Here is a 22,130-nt window from a genome sequence, read left to right as displayed (position 1 = left end):
ATAGATTTGCACCTAATTAATTAATTTAAATGGACTGATTTCCTTCTATGATCTGTAACTCAGTAGAATCTTTGAAATGGTTGCATGTTGGATTTATATTTTTGTTCAGTATATAAATCAATAGTATACTCTTGGGGATACATTGACAGTTTTAGTTTTGCATGGGGGCACTCTGTATTTCTATTCTTCGGTTTACTGCTCGTACATAAAATGTCAAAATTGGTCACTTTCGAAGGCGGACACATGACAGAACCATCAAAATCTGATTTTTTTTTAATAACTATCTTTAACCATTACCAGACAGACATAACAATAATCAGAAACCATTTCCTCTCTTCCACATCAATCAACACACCGCAATATCAAGACAATGAGGTCTACATTTTTCAATCTGTTCCCTTCTCTCTTCAGTCAGTCAATGTTTCTGTCCCACTCAGTTGGTCCTGGGCTTCTTATTGGCTCCCTGCAGCCACTGTTGGAGAGGCCCTGCAGTCTTCATCTGCTTCTCAGGCCTGGTCTCTCTTGTGTGCCCCTCCTGTTTGACTTCCCCAGTGTCTGGCTCTTTCCTCTTTGGGTGCGTGCTGCTCTTCAGCCAGCCCATCATCATCTTACTGCTGGCTGAAGGCTTGGGCTCCTGGGGAAGGTGATGAGGGGGTAAGTGGAGGCAGGAAGGAACAAGTAGTATTGTATGGAGCTATTTATACATTTTCTCTTTAGGTTTTAAATCTAGATTTTTAGTAAATATGTGAAGTGTTCAGTCTGGGACCACCTTTCTAATGATCATGAGATATTCAATGGTTGGAACACATCATCAGACATCTCAAATATGGGTATGTAGTGAGGCCAAGCTGTTGTACCTTAGCTTGAAGATCCACTGGCTGCAGGCACTCAGGGGAGTTGTTTCGAGAGTTGTTGACAAATGAGGAGACAGGGTGAAAGGTCAGTGTATTTTTGGACTGAAGCAATTTAAGGGCATCTAATGACTTGACCTCACCAAAATCCAGCCATCTTCTGACCTCCTCTTCTCCATCGAGAATCGCTGGCATCCTGTATGTCAATCACAATCATTGGTAATTCTACATCATACACAAACTCTCATATACACAGAACATACTCTCTTTGAGTAAATTGAGTAATGCTTGAGACTGAGGCCCTTACCGGTCATGGATGCCTTGAAGATTAGGGGATGCATCCATAGTGATCACAGTGTAGGTGTAGAGGGGATCTCCACCACTAGGGGGAGTCCAGCAGTCAAACAGTCCTGCAATGGTCAGCAACCGCCATCCTCTCCACTCATGGTCTCCTTTGTCCTCCTACACAAGACAGACACACAGATAAGCAAGGTATATATGCTCAAAAGGCAATGCTCACATTATTTCATTACTGTAGACTAAAAACAGAGAAAGATCACAAATGGGTCAATGGAGTCAAAAAGGGTGTTTTTGAGGGGGGGAGAAATGGCAGCGGATGAGGGATATCATCAGTGTATTCAGACTCAAGCATCTTACTCTGAATGTTGTCAGTTTTCTGTGTTTGCTCAGTGATGCATGGTCCATGTGTGTCAGCAGCTCACCTCTTTCTGGTCTACAGAGCCTTCCTCAGAACTGCATGTCTGTAGATCCTCCTTACAGGGTGTTCCCTCATCCTGGTCCTCTGTTTTCACATGAACGGGTCCTTGAGTCTGGGGGAAATAGATGAAGAAGGGCTGCTTGTCTTTCTCCTGCCTCCTCCATTCATAAAAGCCATCAGCCAGGATGACACAGCGCTGTCCTTTCAACAGCGGATCCTGAAATGAAATAGTACACAAACATTCACTAATACACATGGAAACCGTTTGAGGATGCACGTTGTCCCTGTTGACAATGAGTTATGTGCATTCATGTGGAGATTAATCAAACTCACTCCACACCTTGTAGGACTTCTTCTCTAGCAGGCTCTCACTGCGACAGTTGTTGGTGCTATACTGCATCTTGTTTGGGTCATTCTCCTTGAACCAGGCAGGCACCAGGCCCCAACGCATCACTGCCAGCACACATTCATCCACTGGGGCATTCTGAGAGAAAAGGGTTGGATGGAGACCATCTGGTTAATACACACATCTTTTCCTCCAGGAAAGGTGCAAATGACACCCCCCAAAAGAAACATCCAGCCCTCCTGGCCAGGATCAGTTGATCTGCTTCAGTTGCACAACTTTACTTACCTTAACAAAATGTCTTTGGGACAACAAGACTGGGCTCAAAGACTGGGGGCTCTTGTTGTAGGAAGGTTGGTACTTAACAGAATCTCCGTCTTTCCACCTTGGCTGTCGACGCTGCCCTCCTCGGTCTCTGTACTGGGAGGCGCGGCTGACTTCATCTGCCGCCAGGGTGCATGCAGTCCTCCCGCACATCCTCAGCCCAGTCTGATGGAATAACAACAACATGAAGTCATGAAATGCATGCATTGGGTTTGCCAGTAGATACCGACCCTACCATTGCGCTTGTTTACACTGAGCTGAACTGGGGTCGGAACGCAATCATGGTAACATTATCTTGCCAGTGTGAGATATGGGTCGGAAAATGTACCTCAATGCAGGGATGAGATATGCCACTGTACTCCAAATTTGACCAATTTTATTTAACTAGGCAAGTCACAACGATACATCAAGAAGATTTAAAAGCTGCTTGTTTTCCCAGAAAACATGCTAGCTAGCAGTAGCCATTGCGGCCATTATGGAATGGCAGTGTCAGCCAATCAGTTTTTTTGTTGTTCAACGCAACATTCCATAATGGCTGCTGTGGCTATTGCTAGCTAGTATGAGGACGGAATGGGCAGTTTCCCAGGAAAACTAGCAGTATATCAATCTCGATAGAGCAGTGTGGATAGAGGTACAATTTGCAGTACAGTGACATCCCAGGTACATTTACCGACCAATATCTTGTGCTCTACCTGTCTTAATGTAACCATGATTGCTTTCTGAACCTAGCCAGCAGATCTGACCTGCTTGCTTACAGATGCACTAGGGTCGGACAGGCTTCATGTATAGGTTAAGACACCGCAGAGCTGGCTTGGAAAAAGTACCTTAATCCAGGGATGATAAATGCATTATACTCCAAATTGTACTATTAACCCAGCTGTTACACAGGGAAGATTGAACGACTGCTAAAAAAAAACAGCAGTCGTTCAATCTTCTCGGTTTAACAGTTGGGTTAATGTAACAATTCATAGTACAACGCAACCCCTAGATTGTGGTACGTTTTCCAAGCCATATCTTGCTCCGGCTCCACAGTGTCTTAAACTTCATAGGGATAGGCGTCCCGTCAACTGGACAGTTGTAAATCATTTAGCGCCGTGTGTCACGATCGCAGATTTTAGAGAAACAACAAATGTCGGTACATACAAGTCTTATATCAGCTGAAAGCCTAAATTCTTGTTAGCCTAAACTGCACTGTCCAATTTACAGTAGCTATTACTGCGGCGGAAAAAAATGCCATGCTATTGTTTGAGGAGAGCTCCTAACAACAAAACACTTTTCACAGCGGTAGGTTTGATAAATTCACCTCCGAAGGTGGAATGTGTACTTACATTCTGAAATCTTGCTCTGATTTATCATCCAAAGGGTCCCAGAGATAACATGAAGTGTTGTTTTGTTAGATAGAAATCATTTTTCATATCCTAAAAAAGGTCCATATAGCACGATCTGATTTTGTATTTCCACTCGTTCAATTTGCAAAGAAAGGAATCTGTGAAAACGTAACCCTAAACGTTGTTTCAACCAGTCAAATAACATTCACATTTATTCCTCAGAGATCCTAAAACGTAACCAGACTTCACTATATCATTAGGAGTGTAGTATATCCTATAGGACACCAAATTTGGTCAGTGAGCGACGCCTTCATGGTACGCCGATGACGTGGGCGGTCTTCACTTGATTGACTGTCACTTTGTCAAATAAGCACCAATCGGGGTCAAACAAAGCTAATGATCTGGGCTTTACGGGAGTATGCAGAAACCCAGTATATGTCGCAAAATGTTACTGCTAACCTTGTGCGACAGCAAGCCTTTTTCATTTGGACAAAAATATGGAGGAGTTACGAAGTTATGAAAACTGGGTGTTTTGCAAATGTTGAACTTATAATATGGCTACTAACACTGGAAAAGCTAAATCCAAGTATACAGATTTAATGATATTCTTGCAGAAAAATGTAATGTGAATGTAAATGTCTCCTTCACGATTTGCACAAATGTACCTGGGTGACTTCACACGTCATGTAGTTTGCTCATACTTCAAGTTATCCGTCTGAAACTTTGCACATACACTGCTGCTATCTTGTGGACACCATCGGAATTACAACCAGAGTGATGGCTAGATTTGGGACCTTGCTGTTGCATTTCAAAGATGGTGATGTATTTTCATCTAACAGATCTATTGTGTTATATTCTCCTACATTCCTTTCACATTTCCACAAACTTCAAAGTGTTTTCTTTCAAATAGTACCAAGAATATGCATATCCTTGCTTCAGGCAGTTAGATTTGGGTGTCATTTTAGGCGAATTTAGAAAAAAAAGGGGGTTATTCCTATTTAGCTTCATGTCCACCAGATATATCAAACTCTTCACGCTCCGGCAGAAGTTATTAATTGTTAATGGAACAGTCCGCAATGCTACATTTGGGATGCGCACTAGGCTGCGGTGCGTTCTGTGTACCGCATGCATTCAATATTTTCAACTCGTGACGTTGCATTACCGTGCAGTGGTACAAATGGAAGTTCATTATGCGTGTCACATGGCGGGGCTTGCACCATACTGAAGCCAAATTGTGATGACAATTGTGTAGTTAGAGAGGAGAAGATACTGGATGAATGACTGGAAATTCATCTCTGGTAAGAATGACAGACAATTCATCATTACTATACTTGGGTAGCCAACAGAACGCAGTACAGAATTAATACACACAGCACTTTTCAGTGTGTAATTTAGCATGCCATCACGCAGAGCAAGCTAGTGATTTGAAATCAGTACTCTATATGGGAACAACCAGTTCAATTTGTTGATGTTGCTAGAGATGAGTGGAAAGAATAGAAACAAACTAGATTCATTGTTGTAATATGCCGTTGTGCGCACCAGTCTCTTGCTAGCTCTGCCATCCTATGACACCATTAGGTCAACAGGATAATAACTTCCATCTGTTCTAATTATTAGCTTTGGTCAAACAGAGCGAAAATGGTCTTCTCTATGCTGCAAACTGTTCTGCAACCTTGCAAGGGTCATGATGTACAGAAAATGTGGGCTAGACATTTGGCAAAAACAACATATGGCAAAATGCCTGTATCTGGTGGACATATGGCATTAATCTACACAGGAAGGCTGTCAGACCCTAGTACAGCTGTAAGCAAGTGGGTTGGATCTGCTGGCTAGTTCCGAACCCAATGACAGTGCAGCTCGGTGTAAACAAATGTAACAGTAGATTCGGTATCTTCTGGAAAGCATTGGGTATGCGAACTGACAAACTAAACATTTTCCAAGGTGACTCGAGAAGCATTAGCTAATAGCTAGCTATATCGATCTACCAGTAACGTGAACTATCTCTGTTAGCTTAGCTTGCTAGCTACCAAGTCAACCATGCAACTTTATTTTCAGCTGCCTAGGAAGCCACGGTTCAACTTCAGATAGCTGACAAATCTTTCGATGCATGGTAAAAATGGGAGAACCAAATATAAGTATTTACATGGTGATTTACCGTTGAAATTTCTGTTGTTTCGGACTGGACTTCGTCTCGACTTGCCAGTCACTGCAACATAAGTCAGAGGGCGCGTTCAGATGGTTATTCTTCTTCTGATATCGTGGCGGTTACGCAAACAAACGTTGTGCATGTCGCTACCTACTGTGATGGAATATACGATCAATCATGATCTGGGTACATCTTTTCCTTCTTTTACATTGTACAGCTAGCTACATGTTCAATTATTTGGCATTTAATACACGGCAATGGGGATGGGACAAATTATCTGACATTTAAACTAAGGAATCTTTACTTTTCCAGGCAAAACCTTCTAACCTCAGCAGCACTGATAAGCGTTCACTTATTTGACCCTCTTTCCTAATGATCAACCTTTTGGCCTCAATGACTCTTCCTCCCTTCACATTTCTTAAATATCATCTATGGACATATATTGGGACCCCAGTGATGACTCCCCTCAACCTAGAATAAGCACCTGGGACATGGCTTTTAATATTATTCCAATTAATAATTAAGCACTTTCAGAATATTCTCTTGCTGACCCTGGCTACCACAAAATATGAACAATCTACCATTTCCAATGAACCGAGCTAATTTGACTTCACCCACCTCTTTCGCTACAGCATTGGTTAGTCAGATGGGGTGTAAATGAGGACCTGTGGTCTCAAACACCATCACAACACATTACTCTTGCTTCCTACCTTGAACCTCTATATACTTTCTTTACTATACACTCTACTGCTTTCTGTATCATGATCTCTCTTCTGTCTTTCCACTACTGACCAGTCCGCTCCTTGACCCTCATATTTCCACTCCATACAATCAGAACCAACACTCATATTCGCATTCCAGCACAGCTGTTGCTTCTCCAACCTTCTCTCCATTTCATCCCGACCAGTTGAGTTGGTTAAACGTTTTGCAACGTTATGTAGTGTGAAAGTAAATTGCACATCACATTGATATTCCCTCACAACCCTTTTCCTGATATTTATTTTTTCACACATTACGTTTTAGTTTCTCCATACTAGAGATACACTATAAACGTTAAATAAAATGTAAACAAAATCAACAATAGAACTTGGAAAATGCCAGTGGAAAACAATACTAGTTAGTCTCAGAAAACAAATGCCAGTAATGCACACAGAGAACCACATGAAATCATCATAAGCTCCTCTGGTGAGGATGGTCAAACAGTGAATACAGTGCACCGAAGGTTTAGTTAACATACTCATACAAGAATACACAAATTATCAAAAAATGCATGCCTCCATTTTCAACAACTATGACAATCATGCTACATCATTGCAGGTATTCACTGTACTTCCATTGGATAGTTATATAGAGTAAGAAAACGTGATAAAATGCTTATGGCCACTAGAGCATGGAAGCATATGACCAGACACACACACACACACACACACATATACAACAGTATATACTCATTGGCAGAATGAAACTACCCCACACCCACCCTAAATGATTGCCCCTCTACCCATCCAGCAGCTTGAGGATGCTGTCTCTTTCCTTCAGTGCTTTCCATGCCTGATCCTTCTCCTTCTTTGTCGGTGTGCGTTTCTTCTGCCTGGCAGCCATAATGCGACGGAAGCCCTCCATGACCTCATTATCAGACACCCGGACCCTCTGCCGCAACTCCTGCTTCCGCATCTCCTCCTTTGCCAGGCTGTAAGGAGGACGGTGAAGGGACAGTTAAAGTCAACTATGAGGCGTGTTGTGAATAATAGCCAAATCCAGTACTAGTTTTTGATGAGTGTTCAGGTACTGCACATGTGATGATGTGATGAGGTGAAGCAACATTATCATCAACGTAAGAACATCCCTCCTTTTAGGTCTTAAACCAGGAGCGTCAAAAGTGCCTGCTGGTTTTGGGGATTTTCCTTTCAATTAAAACCTAGACAACCAGGTGAGGTGAGTTCCTTACTAATCAGTGGCCTTAATTCATCAATCAAGTCCAAGGGAGGAGTGAAAACCCGCAGACACTCGGCCCTCCGTGGAATGAGTTTGGCACGTTTCTTAAAGTCATCAGCCAGTTCTTTAGGACCTTAAATCAACCTTATTGCTCATGTACATTTTACATTTCTCCCCTGCACTTTTCTCTCACCGGAGTAACTCCTGCTTACGGGATCTGTTGTGGGCACTCAGGGCTTTGAGTTCAGCCTGTCTCTTGTGGAGCTCAGCGAGCACCTCATCCTCGGAGTCTCCGCCTGCTCCGGGTCGCTCCTCAGAATCCAGCAGCCCCTGAGACATCAGCTCCTCCTTAATCCGTGCCTCGAGAGAGCGCGTGTGAGGAACACTAGGAAATAGGGAGAGAGGGAAAGTCAGCTGAAAGAAAGATCTAGTTGACTGATTGGTAAGTGACTGAGTGGCAGAAGAAGCAATCAGTGATTGGAATATATTGGTGTAATCTACAAAGCCTTTGTTGCTATTTAGCATTTTCCTACAGGGTATCTGTAGAGTGTATCCTACAAGGTTATAACGAGGTGATGTTAGTTTATGGAGGATATGCCTTTACCTAAAAGCTTTGCCCTGGCTGCGAGGTGAGGTCCCAGCCCCCTCGTTCCCTCCATCCTTCCCGGATATGTCAGGGATTGGAGAATCCTCCATGGGTGATATGATATTCTCCTGCAAGAAAGAAACAATACTTAAAGAATTTCAGCTCTACAGTTTAATTCTAAAGTATTCAAATCAACTAGTTATTTGCAGGGATGTATGCGTAAACAACAAAGCCTGAAATATGCGACCTCGACAAGAGCCTGAAGGAGCCGCTGTGTAAGAGGACCAAAAGGACAACCATCATCTGGTGGGTCGTGCTGGGACTCAGACTTTTTTAACAGGGCATCCACATCTAAGAGAATAAAATCCCTTGTGTCAGACATAATTAAACATGATTTTTTTCATTGATGATGCTAGAGGAAGACAAAACACTACTCATTCGTGAAGGCTCATCCACTCAATACATGCTGTATGTTGTTATGCCCATCTCATAGAGTGCCCTCACCTTTGGCATCTAATTCAGACAGTGGTCCCATGAGGCTTTTCTTCTTGTCGTTGGCTCGAGCCCCTTCCCGCTGTTCCTCCAGCAGATCCTCCTGAGCCCATCGCTGAGAGTAGTGTTTCCCCAATGCCGGAATCTACACAATACAATCAATACAATATTATTTATCTATGTTCTCTCCTTGGGGCAATGTGTAACAGAGGATGAGTCACAGAATACCTTCTATCAGATAGGCTAGTAGTGCTTGGGACCTGAGAGGCCAGCTACTATAAGTTTTGTCGTGTTATGCTCATTGCATTAAGGGGTAGGATTCAATATTGTACCTTGTAGTATTCAGCCTCATCATCCGGGGGCTTCAGGAGTTCTTCCAGAACCCGGATTTCTTCATTTGTGATGTCAGCACAGTATGGCTCTACTGATGCCCAAAATCTGGAAAACACAAGACACAAATACACTGGAAAATCTTGCACGTGGGACAATGAAAAACAGCCAAACACCGTCAGTAACATTAGAGCAGTGTTTCCCAACCCTGGTCCTCGAGTACCACCAACAGTACACATTTTTAATGTGACCCTGGACAAGCACACCTAATTCAACTTGTCAACTAATCATCAAGCCCTGAATGAGCCGGTTTCCCAAAAACATCTTAAGGCGATGGGTTCAAGAAGATGGCAGACAATGGAAAAAGGAAGAAACAAACATTATGAATAAATATGGGGTGGGAGATTGTACAAACCTTCTGAAGGATTGTTGAAGGAGAAGATGGTGGACAAGGGAAACAGAAGAAACGTGAAATATGTCCTGAGTGAATATGGAATGGAGGATCGGACAGAACTTCTAGAAGAGCTACAGAAGGAATTGAACACGACAAGAGTGAGGGTGAATCAATTGCGGTGCCAGGTGTAGTGATGACAGCTGAGAATGAGTTGAGTAGAGGGAAGCGGGGTGGTAGAGAGGGTTGGCAACAAGTGTAAAAAGAGGGATATTTGCTCTAGTAGCTTTGAACCTGAAGTACCCGTGGTGGAGACTGCTGAGTTCGGGCCTCGTTCCAAAGATGTAAAGGATGATTCTGGTCCAGTGGGAGTGAGATTGGTGGAGAGTGGATACTTGCAGTTTGGCTAAAGAGTGAAAGACCGTGATAAAGGAAACAAACAAAAAAGGGCTAAAGTTGTTCATGAGTATAGGTTTTTGGTTGGAGTAGGGTTCACTAACAATTATGCTTTTTGTGGGATCCGTTTGAAGTATCAATGATGGTAAGGGATGCATTGGGAAAGGTGGAGTTGATCAGAGGGACCAGAAGTGGTTTTGTTTTGATTTCTTGTGTGTCGAAAGAAGAGAAGGAAAGGGCATTAAGGATCGACAAACTATTGACTTATGAAGTAGAGAGTTTTGATTTTTGTAGCAGAGTACCTTTAAAAGTTGTCATCTCTGGCGTCGTATTGGATGTGGAGGCCTTGTGGTTTACGAGGAGCATACCAGGAGTAGTTGGAACACACCGGCTGAACCATGCAGTGGATGGGGATTAAAGAAGAAAGCCTTTCAGTATTATTAGTGTTTGAGGAAGAGTATCTCCCTTCAAATGTGAAGATGGTATATGTTAGATATACGGTGAGAGCTTGTGTCCAAGCTGGTGTTTTGCCGGAATTGCGAAAGGTATGGACATGTATCAAGTGTGTGTCGAAGGAATGTTGTTGAAGAATCTGAGAGTGTACAATGTTATTGTGATGGCAACCATCTTCCAAATTCCCCGGAGTGCCTGGTTAGGGTAAAGGAGTATGAAGTGGCAAGGGTCAGGGCTATTCAGCAGGTCTCCTACACGGAAGCACGTGAAATAGTTGAAGGAGCGAAGGGAGCTGAAGATATAGCGGTGGATACTCCGCAGACTGTGGAGATTCAGTGCTGTTCAACAGTTGAGGGAAACTGATATGCTAATTGTGAAGAAGGTTGAGCAGCTTTTAGCAGGTATGGTGTTTATCGGGCATTTGATTAATTGCACTGCATAAATGAAAAAGTCCAAGAAACTGCGGCTGAAAGGTTTTGGGGTTCCAGGATTTCACTGCCGAAACATTGCAAAAAATACTGTCCAACTATGCTCTTCCTTCCCAGGCCCCAGAGCCTATAGGGTTGGGCTTTGGCAGTTGAATCTGAATAAAGGTGTACATTGTGTTTTGTTTATTTTGTTCAGTTTTTTTGGTTAATTATTTGGGCTGATATACAGCCAAAACAGTAGGTGGCGGCAATACACCAATAGGTGTAGTTTGACATAACACTTTAAAGAAGAAGAAGCAGCCCTCAATGAGCTGTTTGTCCAGGGCTACAACAAAAATGTCTACTGTTGAGGATATGAGGACCAGGGTTGTGAAACACTGCCTTAGAACACTGTTTGTGTGAGATGTGATTGTCACCGACCTGTTGGGGGCATCATTCTTAGGATTACGGGGAATGTCCTGTGGATCCTCACTTAACTCGTACTCCTGGACTTTGGGCTGCAGATTTTTGGATTTAGGTCGTCCAGGACCAGGCCCAGGCCCGTGACTGCCCTTTCCATCGAGTTTCTGCTTCTTCGGTTTGTGACGTGATGAGGCTGAGAGGTCTGCGTCTTTTCCCAGCTTCAGAAAGCGCTTGTCCCCTTTCTTATCCTGCCAGTCTGTGAGAATCTGAGAAAAATAGGTACCAGTCACCAACAAAATGTAATTATCAAATAAGGATGACACAAGTATCACTTGTAGTGCCAGAAACACTATGGCAGCAAAATATCTTGCCTGTCCAACATTACAGATGGAGGTGTAGCAGCAGCAGGTAAGAGTAAGGAGGCAACTCAGGTTGTCCAATGACATAAAAGCTGCTCAACTGTTTAATGACAACATTTGAGATGTGCTCACTGACTCCTGCCTTACCTGCCTCTGTTCTTCCAGAGCTCTGAGACGGCGGCTAGCAGAGGACAGGAGAGTCTCCAGCTCCAGCTGCAGTGTGTCCAGCTCCTCAATACCGATGCCATCGTCCTCTGAGCGCCCGAGCACGGCAGTGTAGCGGGGGCATACCTTGACATGCTCTACTGGCTTAAAGTCATAGTACTTTAGAGGCGGGCAGTCCTTCAACTCACTCATCTTGATGGTTAGAGTGGGCTATGTCTATGTGGAGGAGAGGTCAAGTGCACCATTGGTCATACAAAAATGAACAGATATGAAACAAGTAAATTCTCTCTCACACACACACACACACACACACACACACACGATTCAACTATTAAAGTCAGGGCTGGTTGAATCAGGTGGGTGGCACTGCGCTGGAACTAAAGTCTGCACATCCTGTGGGTCCCCTCAGAACCAGGAGTGGCAGGATTAGAAGAAAACTAATCTGTCAATAAAGCAACCTTGGACCACTGCTCTGGAAAAGCTCCTCATATTAGTTTCAAGAACGGGGAACAACGTGGGTGATTTCCATTGAAGATAACGTGAACGCTGGCTAGCTTGCTGGCTTTAACACAGTATGCGCTGAATGACCGGTGCGTCAGAAACTAAACTGACCATTTACAATATCAATCAGAACCCCCAATGCAGCTGGACAAGACATTGGTTTGATTACAAATGCACCATGTAAATTGGCTTAATTTTGAATATTAACACAACACTATTTAACTTACCTCTGACCCGTAGACTGGCATCCATCATTGACTGAACCATCTACGGAAGAAGGGGGGTAAGAATTTTCAGGAACAGAGATTTGTGTTCAATTTTGAAAACTTGTAAATCGTTTTTCTGAGTGTTACATTATCTTCAATTGTTACTAATATTTTTGTTTCACTAATAACCAAGTAAAGAATAAAGAATGTCAGAGACACTAAATTGTAGAATGGTATCTCCGGTAAAAACATATATTTAAAAATGTATCATATTTGGGGATGTGTATTTACGGTAATGGGAATCAAGCGAATATTAAGGATCTAAATATTTGTATTTGTCACTCATGTTTATGAAGTTCTGTGTGTAATAATACAATAGTTCTTAATACAATTATTATAAAAAAATATCACTTGGCCTAAATTCTTATTTTATTTAACTCCCCCACAGTGAGGCCAACAAATGGATGCGTCCAAAGACGTTCAGAGCCCAGAAAGATGGTCGCAGCGACCACAAGGTGTCCACTAGTTACTGCAGCTACAAAGTCAAAATTGGCTATAGTAAAATTCATGAAAACATACATTTGCTGTTTGGTCATAATTTAAGGTTAGGATTAGTCATAAAGTTAGCAGGGTGGTTAGATTTAAAATCAGATTTTAAGAAGAGACATTTTAGAAAAAGGCGGGGTTTATGACTTTGTGGCGGTGGTAACTAGTGACGACCAGACCGAAATCCAATGAAAACGCTCTGTCAAAGATGATCTATTTTATTGACAAAATGGTCGATTGACCGCTCAAACAATGGAAATAGAGGCCAAAGGCGGCCGGTAGCCAGTTGATCCGCCCCGCACCATTCGTCCTCATCATTCAGATTATTCAAATTCAATCATGAAGTGTTTAGAGAGTGATTAGAAGGACAATAGAGCGCGCTGAGTACCATGCCATTAGTGAGGGCCGTAGACCACCATCCACGCCACTAATTTGCACAGTTTTGGATGGGATTACCATGAACTGTCAAAGGGAATTTGAATGCAGTCATGACTTGTGACTGCTGGTGTGGCGGTAATACGGTCACTGCAACAGCCCTATGATCATTGGATGTTATTAGGTAACATGTTTATTGTTAGCATGAGTGCTTCTTGTGATACATGGTTATTAGATACAGTCCTTTGCTCCAGTTCTATCCATTAGCATTCCTTAATGCATAGTTTATCCCATTCTATTGCACTCTGCACATACCTATGCAGTATATTTATCTCCTGTGTAGCATATTCATTATCTATCTGTCTCTGTACCTTTACATCCCCATGCACATCTTCATCAGTGTGTGTAAATAAAGTTCCCTGTGTGTGTCAACTCTTGGACTGCTTTATTCCCCTCTAACCGGGAGCGGTGTCAGTGAGTCACAAACCAGTAGAATACATAGACCCTGTTTTCTCTCTTTTCATTGTCTCGCTGGATTTGTGACTTTGCTGACACCACTACAGTATGGCGCCCACCTGCGGTCCAATGGAGTATGGCTCTGGGGTATCCAGTGGACTACTGCCATGTGGATTATACCTCCTCTCTGGAGCCATTGGGAGCCCTACGCCTGCTGACCGTGCAGCATGAACCCTATGGCCCCTCTTCTCCACCTGTGGGATATTACTCAGCACCAGGTGGGGCTGCAGTAACACCCCAATGTGTGGGCTACCAGGCAGTCACATCGCTGCATCCGTCAAATGGTTTTCCGTTTTTTTTCCAGTGGAGAACAGGAAACACTTATGATTCGTTTGGAGCAGAATATACCGTGTCTTCTTCGCATCTTGAAACAGCAAACCAGATCCTGGGATTCCTCCGGTCAGGGGCGCCCTCTCCGACCGCCTGCAGTGGAGGACATGAGACAGTCGTATGGAGTTCAGCAGAAGGACGCCGCTTCAGCAGCCTCAGCAACATTACCGACTACGACTGACTGTAGGGTGTGAGTATTCTGCCTCTTCGGCCACAGCATGGCTGCAACTGAGACCGGGCATGGACACGTCCTGTCCTTAGCTGCGACTGGTCATCTGGTGCTGCCTGCTATGGAGACTAAGCCCATGTAGTGTGGTTCTTTCTGCGTTGTGTACTTTTAATTAGGACGCTGCCACAACTGAAGGTCTGCTAGTGGAATTATTTTTATTTGCCCTGCCCACGAAGAGACAACACACAATATGTTAACCCTTGGCGCAGTCCTAGCTCTCAGGCACCTTGCTAGCCGAAGGTCAGGCAAAAGAGTGCCAAAAGGAAATAACAGGTGCTGCGTGCACACATTCAGTGCACAACAGCACACCATACAATACAAGTAACATGATACAGAACATAATTCGGACAAAATAAAGGACATACCTGCACACAAAGAGACAACACACATTATGTTAACCCTTGGCGCAGTCCTAGCTCTCAGGCACCTGCGCAAGCACATAGACACTCACTCAAACACTGTCCCAAGTACTCACAAGTTACAGTAGATACCCTAGTTAGCAAGCTTTGTGAAACTTGTTAACATAAATCTTTATATTATCCACATTGTAACAAACTTTTGGTAGCATAACAGTACATTGTGTAACATTATGACGGTTTTATATTAAACAATTTGAGCCAAGGACAACATACCTTGCTAGCCGAAGGTCAGGCAAAAGAGAACAATAAGGGGGTACAGAAATACAGATAACCCGCAATGTGCCAAACCAAAATATACAAAACTTTTACAATCACATGTATGTACAATATTGATATGAATAAGTGTTTGTACACCAAAGAAAAACATTAGCTAAGTAGCTGTAATTAAATTTTTAAAAATACACTGAATTATTATTATTATTATCAAATTATTAACATCCCCTCTTGACCTGGCCTATTTGAATTGGTCCTTGTGTGCAACTTGGTGCATAATCTAGGGGAACAACATCACACTGCTACACCCACACCAGATGTAATTTTCGACCCCCCCCCCCCCCCCTCACCGGTTTAGATTTGACATGGGCCCATCACAGGACACAGCAACAGCCCTGGGTCCTGTTCGGGGTATCTAGGATGACCCTGACCAGCGTGCACAGGACACAACCCCCGACGTGACTGTGGGGGATACGCCAGACTTCATCTGGGGTGACCACCCAGACCTTGCCCCCCAGTGACCTGTCCCAGGGGCACTACCTATTTCTGCACCTGGGGTCAGAGCTGGTCCACCATCTGCCCTGGACTCAACAACACTGCCTCCTGATCTGGCTTGGCTCTGGATCTACCGCCGGGGCCTGCTCTGGGGTTTGCCCTGGGCCCTCCTCTGGTTCCTGCACTGGGGGACTTGCCTGCCTCAGTTGGGGAACCGTTTGCTGTCGTGCCTTCTCTCCTCTGCTTGGGCACAGCCCTCCTCTGTGGGGGATCCATTGCTGGAGTATTGAGGAGTTTACATCAGTCATCAGCTAAATGAATAAGTACATCGACAGCATCCCCACAGTGACGGGGTCAATACATATCCCAACCAGAAGCCATGGGTTACAGGCAACTTTCACACTGAGATAAAGACTAGAGCTGCAGCTTTCTAGGAGCAGGACACTAATCGTGATGCTTACAGTAAATCCCACTACGACCTCCAATGAGCCATCAAACAGGAAAAATTTCAATACAGGGCTAAGATCGAATCCTACTACACCGACTCTGACACTCATCGGATGTGGCAGGGCTTACAAAATATCAGAGATTACAAAGGAGAACCCAGCCGTGAACTTCCCAGTGACGCGAGCCTACCAGATGAGCTAAATACCTTCTATGCTCGCTTCAAAGCAAGCAACACTGAACCATGCAAGAGAGCACCAGCTGTTATGGATGACTGTAGGATCTCGCTCTCCGTAGCCGACGGGAGTAAGACCTTAAAACAGGTTAACATTCACAAGGTCGCAGGCCAGATGGATTGCCAGAAAGCATAATCCGAGCATGCCCTGACCAGCTGGCAAGTGTCTTCACTCCTTTGGTTACGTTCAGTACGCATTATTTAACGTCGCCGTGACTCAGTCTGTAATACCTAATTTTTTCAAGCAAACCGCTATAGTCCCTGTGCCCAAGAACTCCAAGGTAACCTGTCTAAATGGCTATTGCCCCGTTGCACACACATCTGTAGCTTTAACTTATACGCAGGGAGTTAGGAAGCAGGTGCAGAAGGTGAGTTTAATAATAATAAACATGACTAAAATACAAAACTGGAGCAGTGTACTGAACGTAACCAAAACCAATACTGCCTGAAGACTAAGTCTTACTGAGGGCTATATGAAGGGAGAGTAACCAGGGTGGTGATCAAGTCCAGGTGTGTGCTATGATGGTTGCCAGGTGTGAGCAATGTGGGTTGCCAGGATCGGTGGTTAGTAAACCGTCAACGTCGAGCACCGGAGAGAGGGAGCAGGCGTGACAGTAGTCATGAAATGCTTTGTCCATGGCTCACATCAACACCATCATCCCAGACACCCATGGCCCACTCCAGTTCAAATACCTCCCTAACAGATCCACAGATGACACTATCTCTATTGCACTCCACACTGCCCTTTCCCACCTGGACAAAAGGATCACCTACATGACAATGCTATTCATTGACTACAGCTCAGCGTTCAACACTGTTGTGCCCTCCAAGCTCATCACTAAGCTAAGGACCCTGGGATTCAACACCTCCCTTGCATCTGGTCCTGGACTCCCTGATGGGCCGCCCCCAGGTGGTGAGTGTAGGCAACACTACATCTGTCATGCTGACCCCCAACATGGGTCCCCTCAGAGGGGTGTGCTTAGTCCCCTCCTATACTCCTTGTTCACCCACGACTGTGTGGCAGCGCACAACTCCAACACCATCATTAAGTTTGCAGACGACACGACGTTGGTAGGCCTGATCACCGACAAAGATGAGACAGCCTACAGGGAGGACAACAACCTTTCCCTCAACGTCAGCAAGACAAAGGAGTTGATTGTGGACTACAGGAAACGGAGGGCTGAGCACACCTCCATCCACATGGACTGGGCTGTTGTGGAGCAGGTCAAGACTTTCTAGCCTATAGGCTATGGATCATTTGACTGAGGCCACTCTAAATAGCCTGTTTTAGAATTAGTTGCTTATTAGGCTATAAAATGATGTGTGCCTGATGCCACCCCTCATCTTTGATCCATCCCTTACTGTTATCTATTGAGTTACTATTTTCTTACTTTTTAACTCTGAATTGTTGGGAAAGGGCTTGTAAGTAAGCATTTCACGGTAAAGTCTACACTTGTTGAATTCTGCGTATGTGATAAATACATTTTGATTTATTTTAGGTATCTGTACTTTACTTTAATATTTACATTTTTTACGACTTTTAATTTTACTTCACTGCAATCCTAAAGAAATAATGTACTTTTTACTCCATGCATTTTCCCTGGCACCCAAAAGTACTTGTTACATTTTCAATGCTTAGCAGGACAGGAACGTTTTAAATAAAAAAGGTGGAAGTTATACAAATATATAAAATTGTGCCATCTGATCATCTTATTATAAACTATTTGAAATTATATATACTTTTACTTTTGATATTCTACTTTTAGACTTTTATTCAAGTAGTATTTTTCTGGGGGACTTTTCTATGAAGGTATCTTTACTTTTACTCAAGTATAACAATTGAGTACTTTTTCCACCACTGCGTATCTCTTGCCTGCTCCGTTGTCTTAATAATTACACAGAAATGCTGTCTGACCCTAGTGCAGCTGTAAGCATGCGGGTCTGATCTGCTGGCTAGGAAGGTGGGAAGAGGCCAGATAAAGTGGGAACATTCTAGCTAGCCAATGATCTTTTGTAGAAAACATATCAAAAAAACTCGTAACAACCTAAGCATTATGAAACTTTTATTTGATCAAATAAGCCTCACATATTTAAAAAAAAAAAAACTCCTCACTTGGTCTGCTTAATCTGCGCAGACAGATTTTGGGCGGAGTCGACCCTCTCGCTTTGCCTCTTCTTCTCTGGCTCTGTTCGTTGTGATATAAGAAGTGTAAAATTTGCGGAAGAGATGTTGAATGCAGGCGTGGCACTATAACTTCCGCCTTCAAACCCAGAACAACAGAGAAATGGTGAGTGACTTTAATCATAAATACCGATGCAAATCTCTGATTTCAAATTCCTAGGTTAAAACAGTATATTTTTTCTGGGGGCTTGATAGTTGCACAGATTAATGTGGGCGGGACGGTGCGCACCAAAAAAAATCTGGATCAAAGCTGTTCTCAAACCAGTTGGACTTGTATACTTGTCTGATCCGATCCTTTTGATTATATTACATCTAGAACGCGCTGACACCACCACAACATTCATTGATTGTTCAATACTATGCAAAAGAACAAGGAGGCTAAATATGCTTGTAGTAACATGGTACTTCCTCTCTAGAGGTCTGGACAGCAGTCTGTCTGAGACGTAAAGGTAAAGCCTCAGTTGTGTGTGCTGAGAATGGGGGGGGTTTCTGGAAGATTGTCGTAATCATTGATCTGTAATAGTAGTGTTTCAAAATTAATCTCGTCACCCCCTCCCTCAGACAGCGACACTACGCCCATACCTGAATGCTGTGCGTGCCACACTGCAGGCCGCTCTCTGCCTGGAGAACTTCTCCTCTCAGGTGGTGGAGCGCCACAACAAGCCAGAGGTGGAGGTCAGGTGAGTGAGCTCTCTCGTGCTCTCTTCTCATAATGATATCATTAGTGTTATTTGTGACACACTGTCTTTTGTCATTACAGGAGTAGTAAAGAGCTCTTACTACAGCCTGTGGTAATCAGCCGCAATGACAAGGAGAAGGTCCTAATCGAGGGCTCCATCAACTCTGTGCGAGTCAGCATTGCTGTGAAGCAGGTCAGGGGTTATGACCCTCCTTCTCGCTTTCAATGTCACCCTTCCATTATCTTGATGTTGTGTGTTAAGTAGAGTCTTTCTCATACACTGAGTGTAAAAAACACACACAAAAACAACAACTTTAAGAACACCTGTTCTTTCCATGACAGACTGACCAGGTGAATCCAGATGAAAGCTGTGATCAGTTATTGATGTTACTTGTTCAATCCACTTCAATCAGTGTAGATGAAGGGGAGGAGACAGGTTATATATATATATTATCTTTAAGACAATTGAGACATGGATTGTGTATATGTGCCATTCAGAGGATGAATGGGCAAGACAAAATATTGAAATGCCTTTGAACGGGGTATGGTAGTAGGTGCCAGGCGCACCAGTTTGTGTCAAGAACTGCAACACTGCTGTGTTTTTCACACTACAGTTTCCTGTGTAAATCAAGACTTGACACAACTGTGGGAAACATTGGAGTCAACATGGGCCAGCATCCCTGTGGAATGCTTTCGACACCTTGTAGAGTCCACGCCCCAACAAATTGAGGCTGTTCTGGGGGGGAACTCAATATTAGGAATGTTTTGTACACTAAGTGTAGATTTTAAACGCCTTTGTCTGCCAATTAATAAAAAAGTGTGTTCAAGGGAAATGCTTACTGGTGCTCTGATTGGCTCCATCAGGCTGATGAGATTGAGAAGATCCTGTGCCACAAGTTCATGCGCTTCATGATGATGAGAGCAGAGAACTTCTTCATTCTCAGGAGGAAATCCGTTGAGGTGAGAGAGAGGAGTCAAGACAACCGGACACAATCCAGTTGGTGTTAGTATTGCTTCAGATGTTGTAAGACCTCTCTTCCTCCATCCTGTCATCTAGGGCTATGACATTAGTTTCCTCATCACCAACTTCCACACGGAGCAGATGTACAAGCACAAGCTAGTGGACTTCGTCATCACCTTCATGGAGGAGATTGACAAGGAGATCAGCGAGATGAAGCTGTCTGTCAATGCCCGTGCCCGTATCGTTGCGGAGGAGTTCCTCAAGAATGTAAGACCGCTATGTTTTTAGAGGAAAAAAAAAATCTAGATTCTAATGCATTTATAGAAATGTGGTCAAACCACTGGGAATAATGAAACAATTATGTTTGTCAATGGCTTCTGTTGCAGTTCTGAGGCGGTGTCATCGCATCCCTCTCACTTATCACATGACTTGGCCATGACCATGGATCTGTGAGAGAAAGGGCAGGCTCAAGGGCCCGATAGCAGGAAGAGGGTGGTGACGCGTACTGTGAGTGAACAACCAATCCATGGCGAAGACTATAGAAAAGTGACCAATCCAGTGTGGGTGTGGGGCACCCAACTGCGTCTCCCACGTATGTACTGTAGTCATAAATATTGATGACTGTATATAATTAAATGTTTCATTTTCTGCCTCTTAGAGCAAATCTCAAAACCAAGGCGGGTCCTTAAAAGTATTAACCAGGTTGATATTCATGACGGGGACAATGAGAATGTGTTGCAACTGAAACAGCCTGTATTGTTTTTATACATTCTTTATGTACACTTGTCTTTTTTTTTTTTTTTTTTTTTACAAAATATTAACCTGTTAAGTACGCTCATCATGGAGAGAGGAAAAACAAGATGTATGGTTACATTTTAGTACAAGACGCATCACAGATTTATTAAGCTGTCATACGATACGAAATGATAATGATGAATGATATAATCAAATAAAACTCATGACAGCTTGTTTGTACTTTTGAGTAATGGTGCTTGTGTGTTTCTCATACATTCTCTCCTTTTTGGCCACATCCTCAGTCATGAGGTTGAGTGTGCATACCATTTTGATTTGCACGTTGTCTAGTTCTATTTCTGTGGCACTAGCTGTGTTGGTTGAGACTAGTCTCTGCTAAGATGAGCTGTTTCTGTTCGTAAAGGACTCTGTATTATTTCAGTTGTGAGAAAGGGGAAGTGAATGTGTTTGCTGGCCCTAGTATGAGTGAGTCAGATCTTGCATGCTTCCTGGCCGTGTGGGCCTCTAGCTCAGACTGTGGTTGGAGTATTTATGGTGAAGGTGATTTTCCCTTCTTTCGTAAGCCTACTGCCAACGCGTATTGCATTATAGCCAATTATTTTAAGTTTATTTTCATAACACTTTGTTCCAGCATATTCATTCAACACTAGTGCTCTTTGGTAAGTTGTATGCAATTATGTATTTGGCTGATTGAGAAAAATCCACATTTCCAGAAAAAGATGAGGTCAATTGTAATTACCTCTTATGAATCTGAGGCATCTGTATAAAAATACCACATCTTTATTGAAGCTGTAAGAGGAGGATTCTTGACATTTTGAAAACAATGAGCAAACATTTGGATCCAATAGCAGCCTACATAAGCACCAACAATTGGATTTGCCCACATATGCACCTGCTGATTGTGTAGCCAAACAATACAAATATACTGAACAAAATATAAATGCAACATGTAAAGTATTGGCTTCATGAGCTGAAATAAGATCCCAGAAATGTTCCATACTCAGACAAAGCTTAACTTGTGTGCTCAAATTGGTTTATATCACTGTTTAGTGAGCGTTTCTCCTTTGCCAAGATAATCCACCCACCTGTCTTATCAACAAGCTGATTAAACAGCATGATGATTACACAGGTGGACATTGTGCTAGGGACAAAAGGCCACTCTAAAATGTGCAGTTTTGTCACGTAACACAATGCCACAGATGTCTCAAGTTTTTCAGGGAACGTGCAATTAGCATGCTGACGGCATCAATGTCAATTTCTCTACCAAAGCTGCCTCCAATGTTTTAGAGAATTTGACAGTACGTCCAAGCAGCCTCACAGCCGCAAACCATGTGTAACCATGCCTAGGGTTGCACATTTTGGGAAATATTCAGAGGTGGAAACTTTCAGTGGGAATTAA

At 43.3% G+C, this 22,130-nt stretch overlaps 3 protein-coding genes across 8 annotated transcripts; 1 reads left to right on the top strand and 2 right to left on the bottom strand.

The window, feature by feature from the left end:
• Positions 1 to 255: 255 nt before the first annotated feature.
• Positions 256 to 5,966, bottom strand: hmces (5-hydroxymethylcytosine binding, ES cell specific). Of its 6 annotated transcripts, none has more exons than XM_090241094.1 (8): positions 5,720 to 5,856; positions 2,201 to 2,401; positions 1,910 to 2,053; positions 1,574 to 1,786; positions 1,159 to 1,313; positions 995 to 1,047; positions 858 to 878; positions 256 to 634 (listed from the first exon to the last, which is right to left on the bottom strand). In XM_090241094.1, the coding sequence occupies exons 2-7, from the start codon at positions 2,387 to 2,389 to the stop codon at positions 859 to 861; spliced, it is 774 nt and encodes a 257-aa protein (XP_090097220.1). In that variant the 5' UTR covers positions 2,390 to 2,401; positions 5,720 to 5,856; the 3' UTR covers positions 256 to 634; position 858. The 6 variants fall into 6 exon arrangements, with proteins under 6 accessions (XP_090097220.1, XP_090097221.1, XP_090097219.1 ...); XM_090241095.1 differs by having other exon boundaries at positions 5,708 to 5,812; XM_090241093.1 differs by lacking the exon at positions 5,720 to 5,856 and adding an exon at positions 4,727 to 4,854.
• Positions 5,967 to 6,681: 715 nt separating this feature from the next.
• Positions 6,682 to 12,464, bottom strand: tada3l (transcriptional adaptor 3 (NGG1 homolog, yeast)-like). The gene is made up of 9 exons (XM_021609586.3): positions 12,376 to 12,464; positions 11,630 to 11,863; positions 11,142 to 11,389; positions 9,056 to 9,161; positions 8,736 to 8,868; positions 8,479 to 8,582; positions 8,250 to 8,359; positions 7,839 to 8,030; positions 6,682 to 7,400 (listed from the first exon to the last, which is right to left on the bottom strand). The coding sequence occupies exons 2-9, from the start codon at positions 11,837 to 11,839 to the stop codon at positions 7,208 to 7,210; spliced, it is 1,296 nt and encodes a 431-aa protein (XP_021465261.1). The 5' UTR covers positions 11,840 to 11,863; positions 12,376 to 12,464; the 3' UTR covers positions 6,682 to 7,207.
• A 5,697-nt stretch (positions 12,465 to 18,161) lies between these two features.
• On the top strand, positions 18,162 to 20,953 carry LOC110527945 (actin-related protein 2/3 complex subunit 4). The gene is made up of 6 exons (XM_021609583.3): positions 18,162 to 18,444; positions 18,900 to 19,018; positions 19,099 to 19,210; positions 19,882 to 19,977; positions 20,075 to 20,245; positions 20,365 to 20,953. Exons 1-6 carry the CDS (start codon positions 18,391 to 18,393, stop codon positions 20,368 to 20,370), a joined length of 558 nt encoding a protein of 185 aa, XP_021465258.1. The 5' UTR covers positions 18,162 to 18,390; the 3' UTR covers positions 20,371 to 20,953.
• Positions 20,954 to 22,130: the final 1,177 nt, after the last annotated feature.

Source organism: Oncorhynchus mykiss, chromosome 7 (assembly GCF_057628025.1).
Source record: "Oncorhynchus mykiss isolate SJ-2025 chromosome 7, ASM5762802v1, whole genome shotgun sequence".
Lineage (NCBI taxonomy): Eukaryota > Metazoa > Chordata > Actinopteri > Salmoniformes > Salmonidae > Oncorhynchus > Oncorhynchus mykiss.
This window is presented reverse-complemented; position numbering and strand designations above follow the sequence as displayed.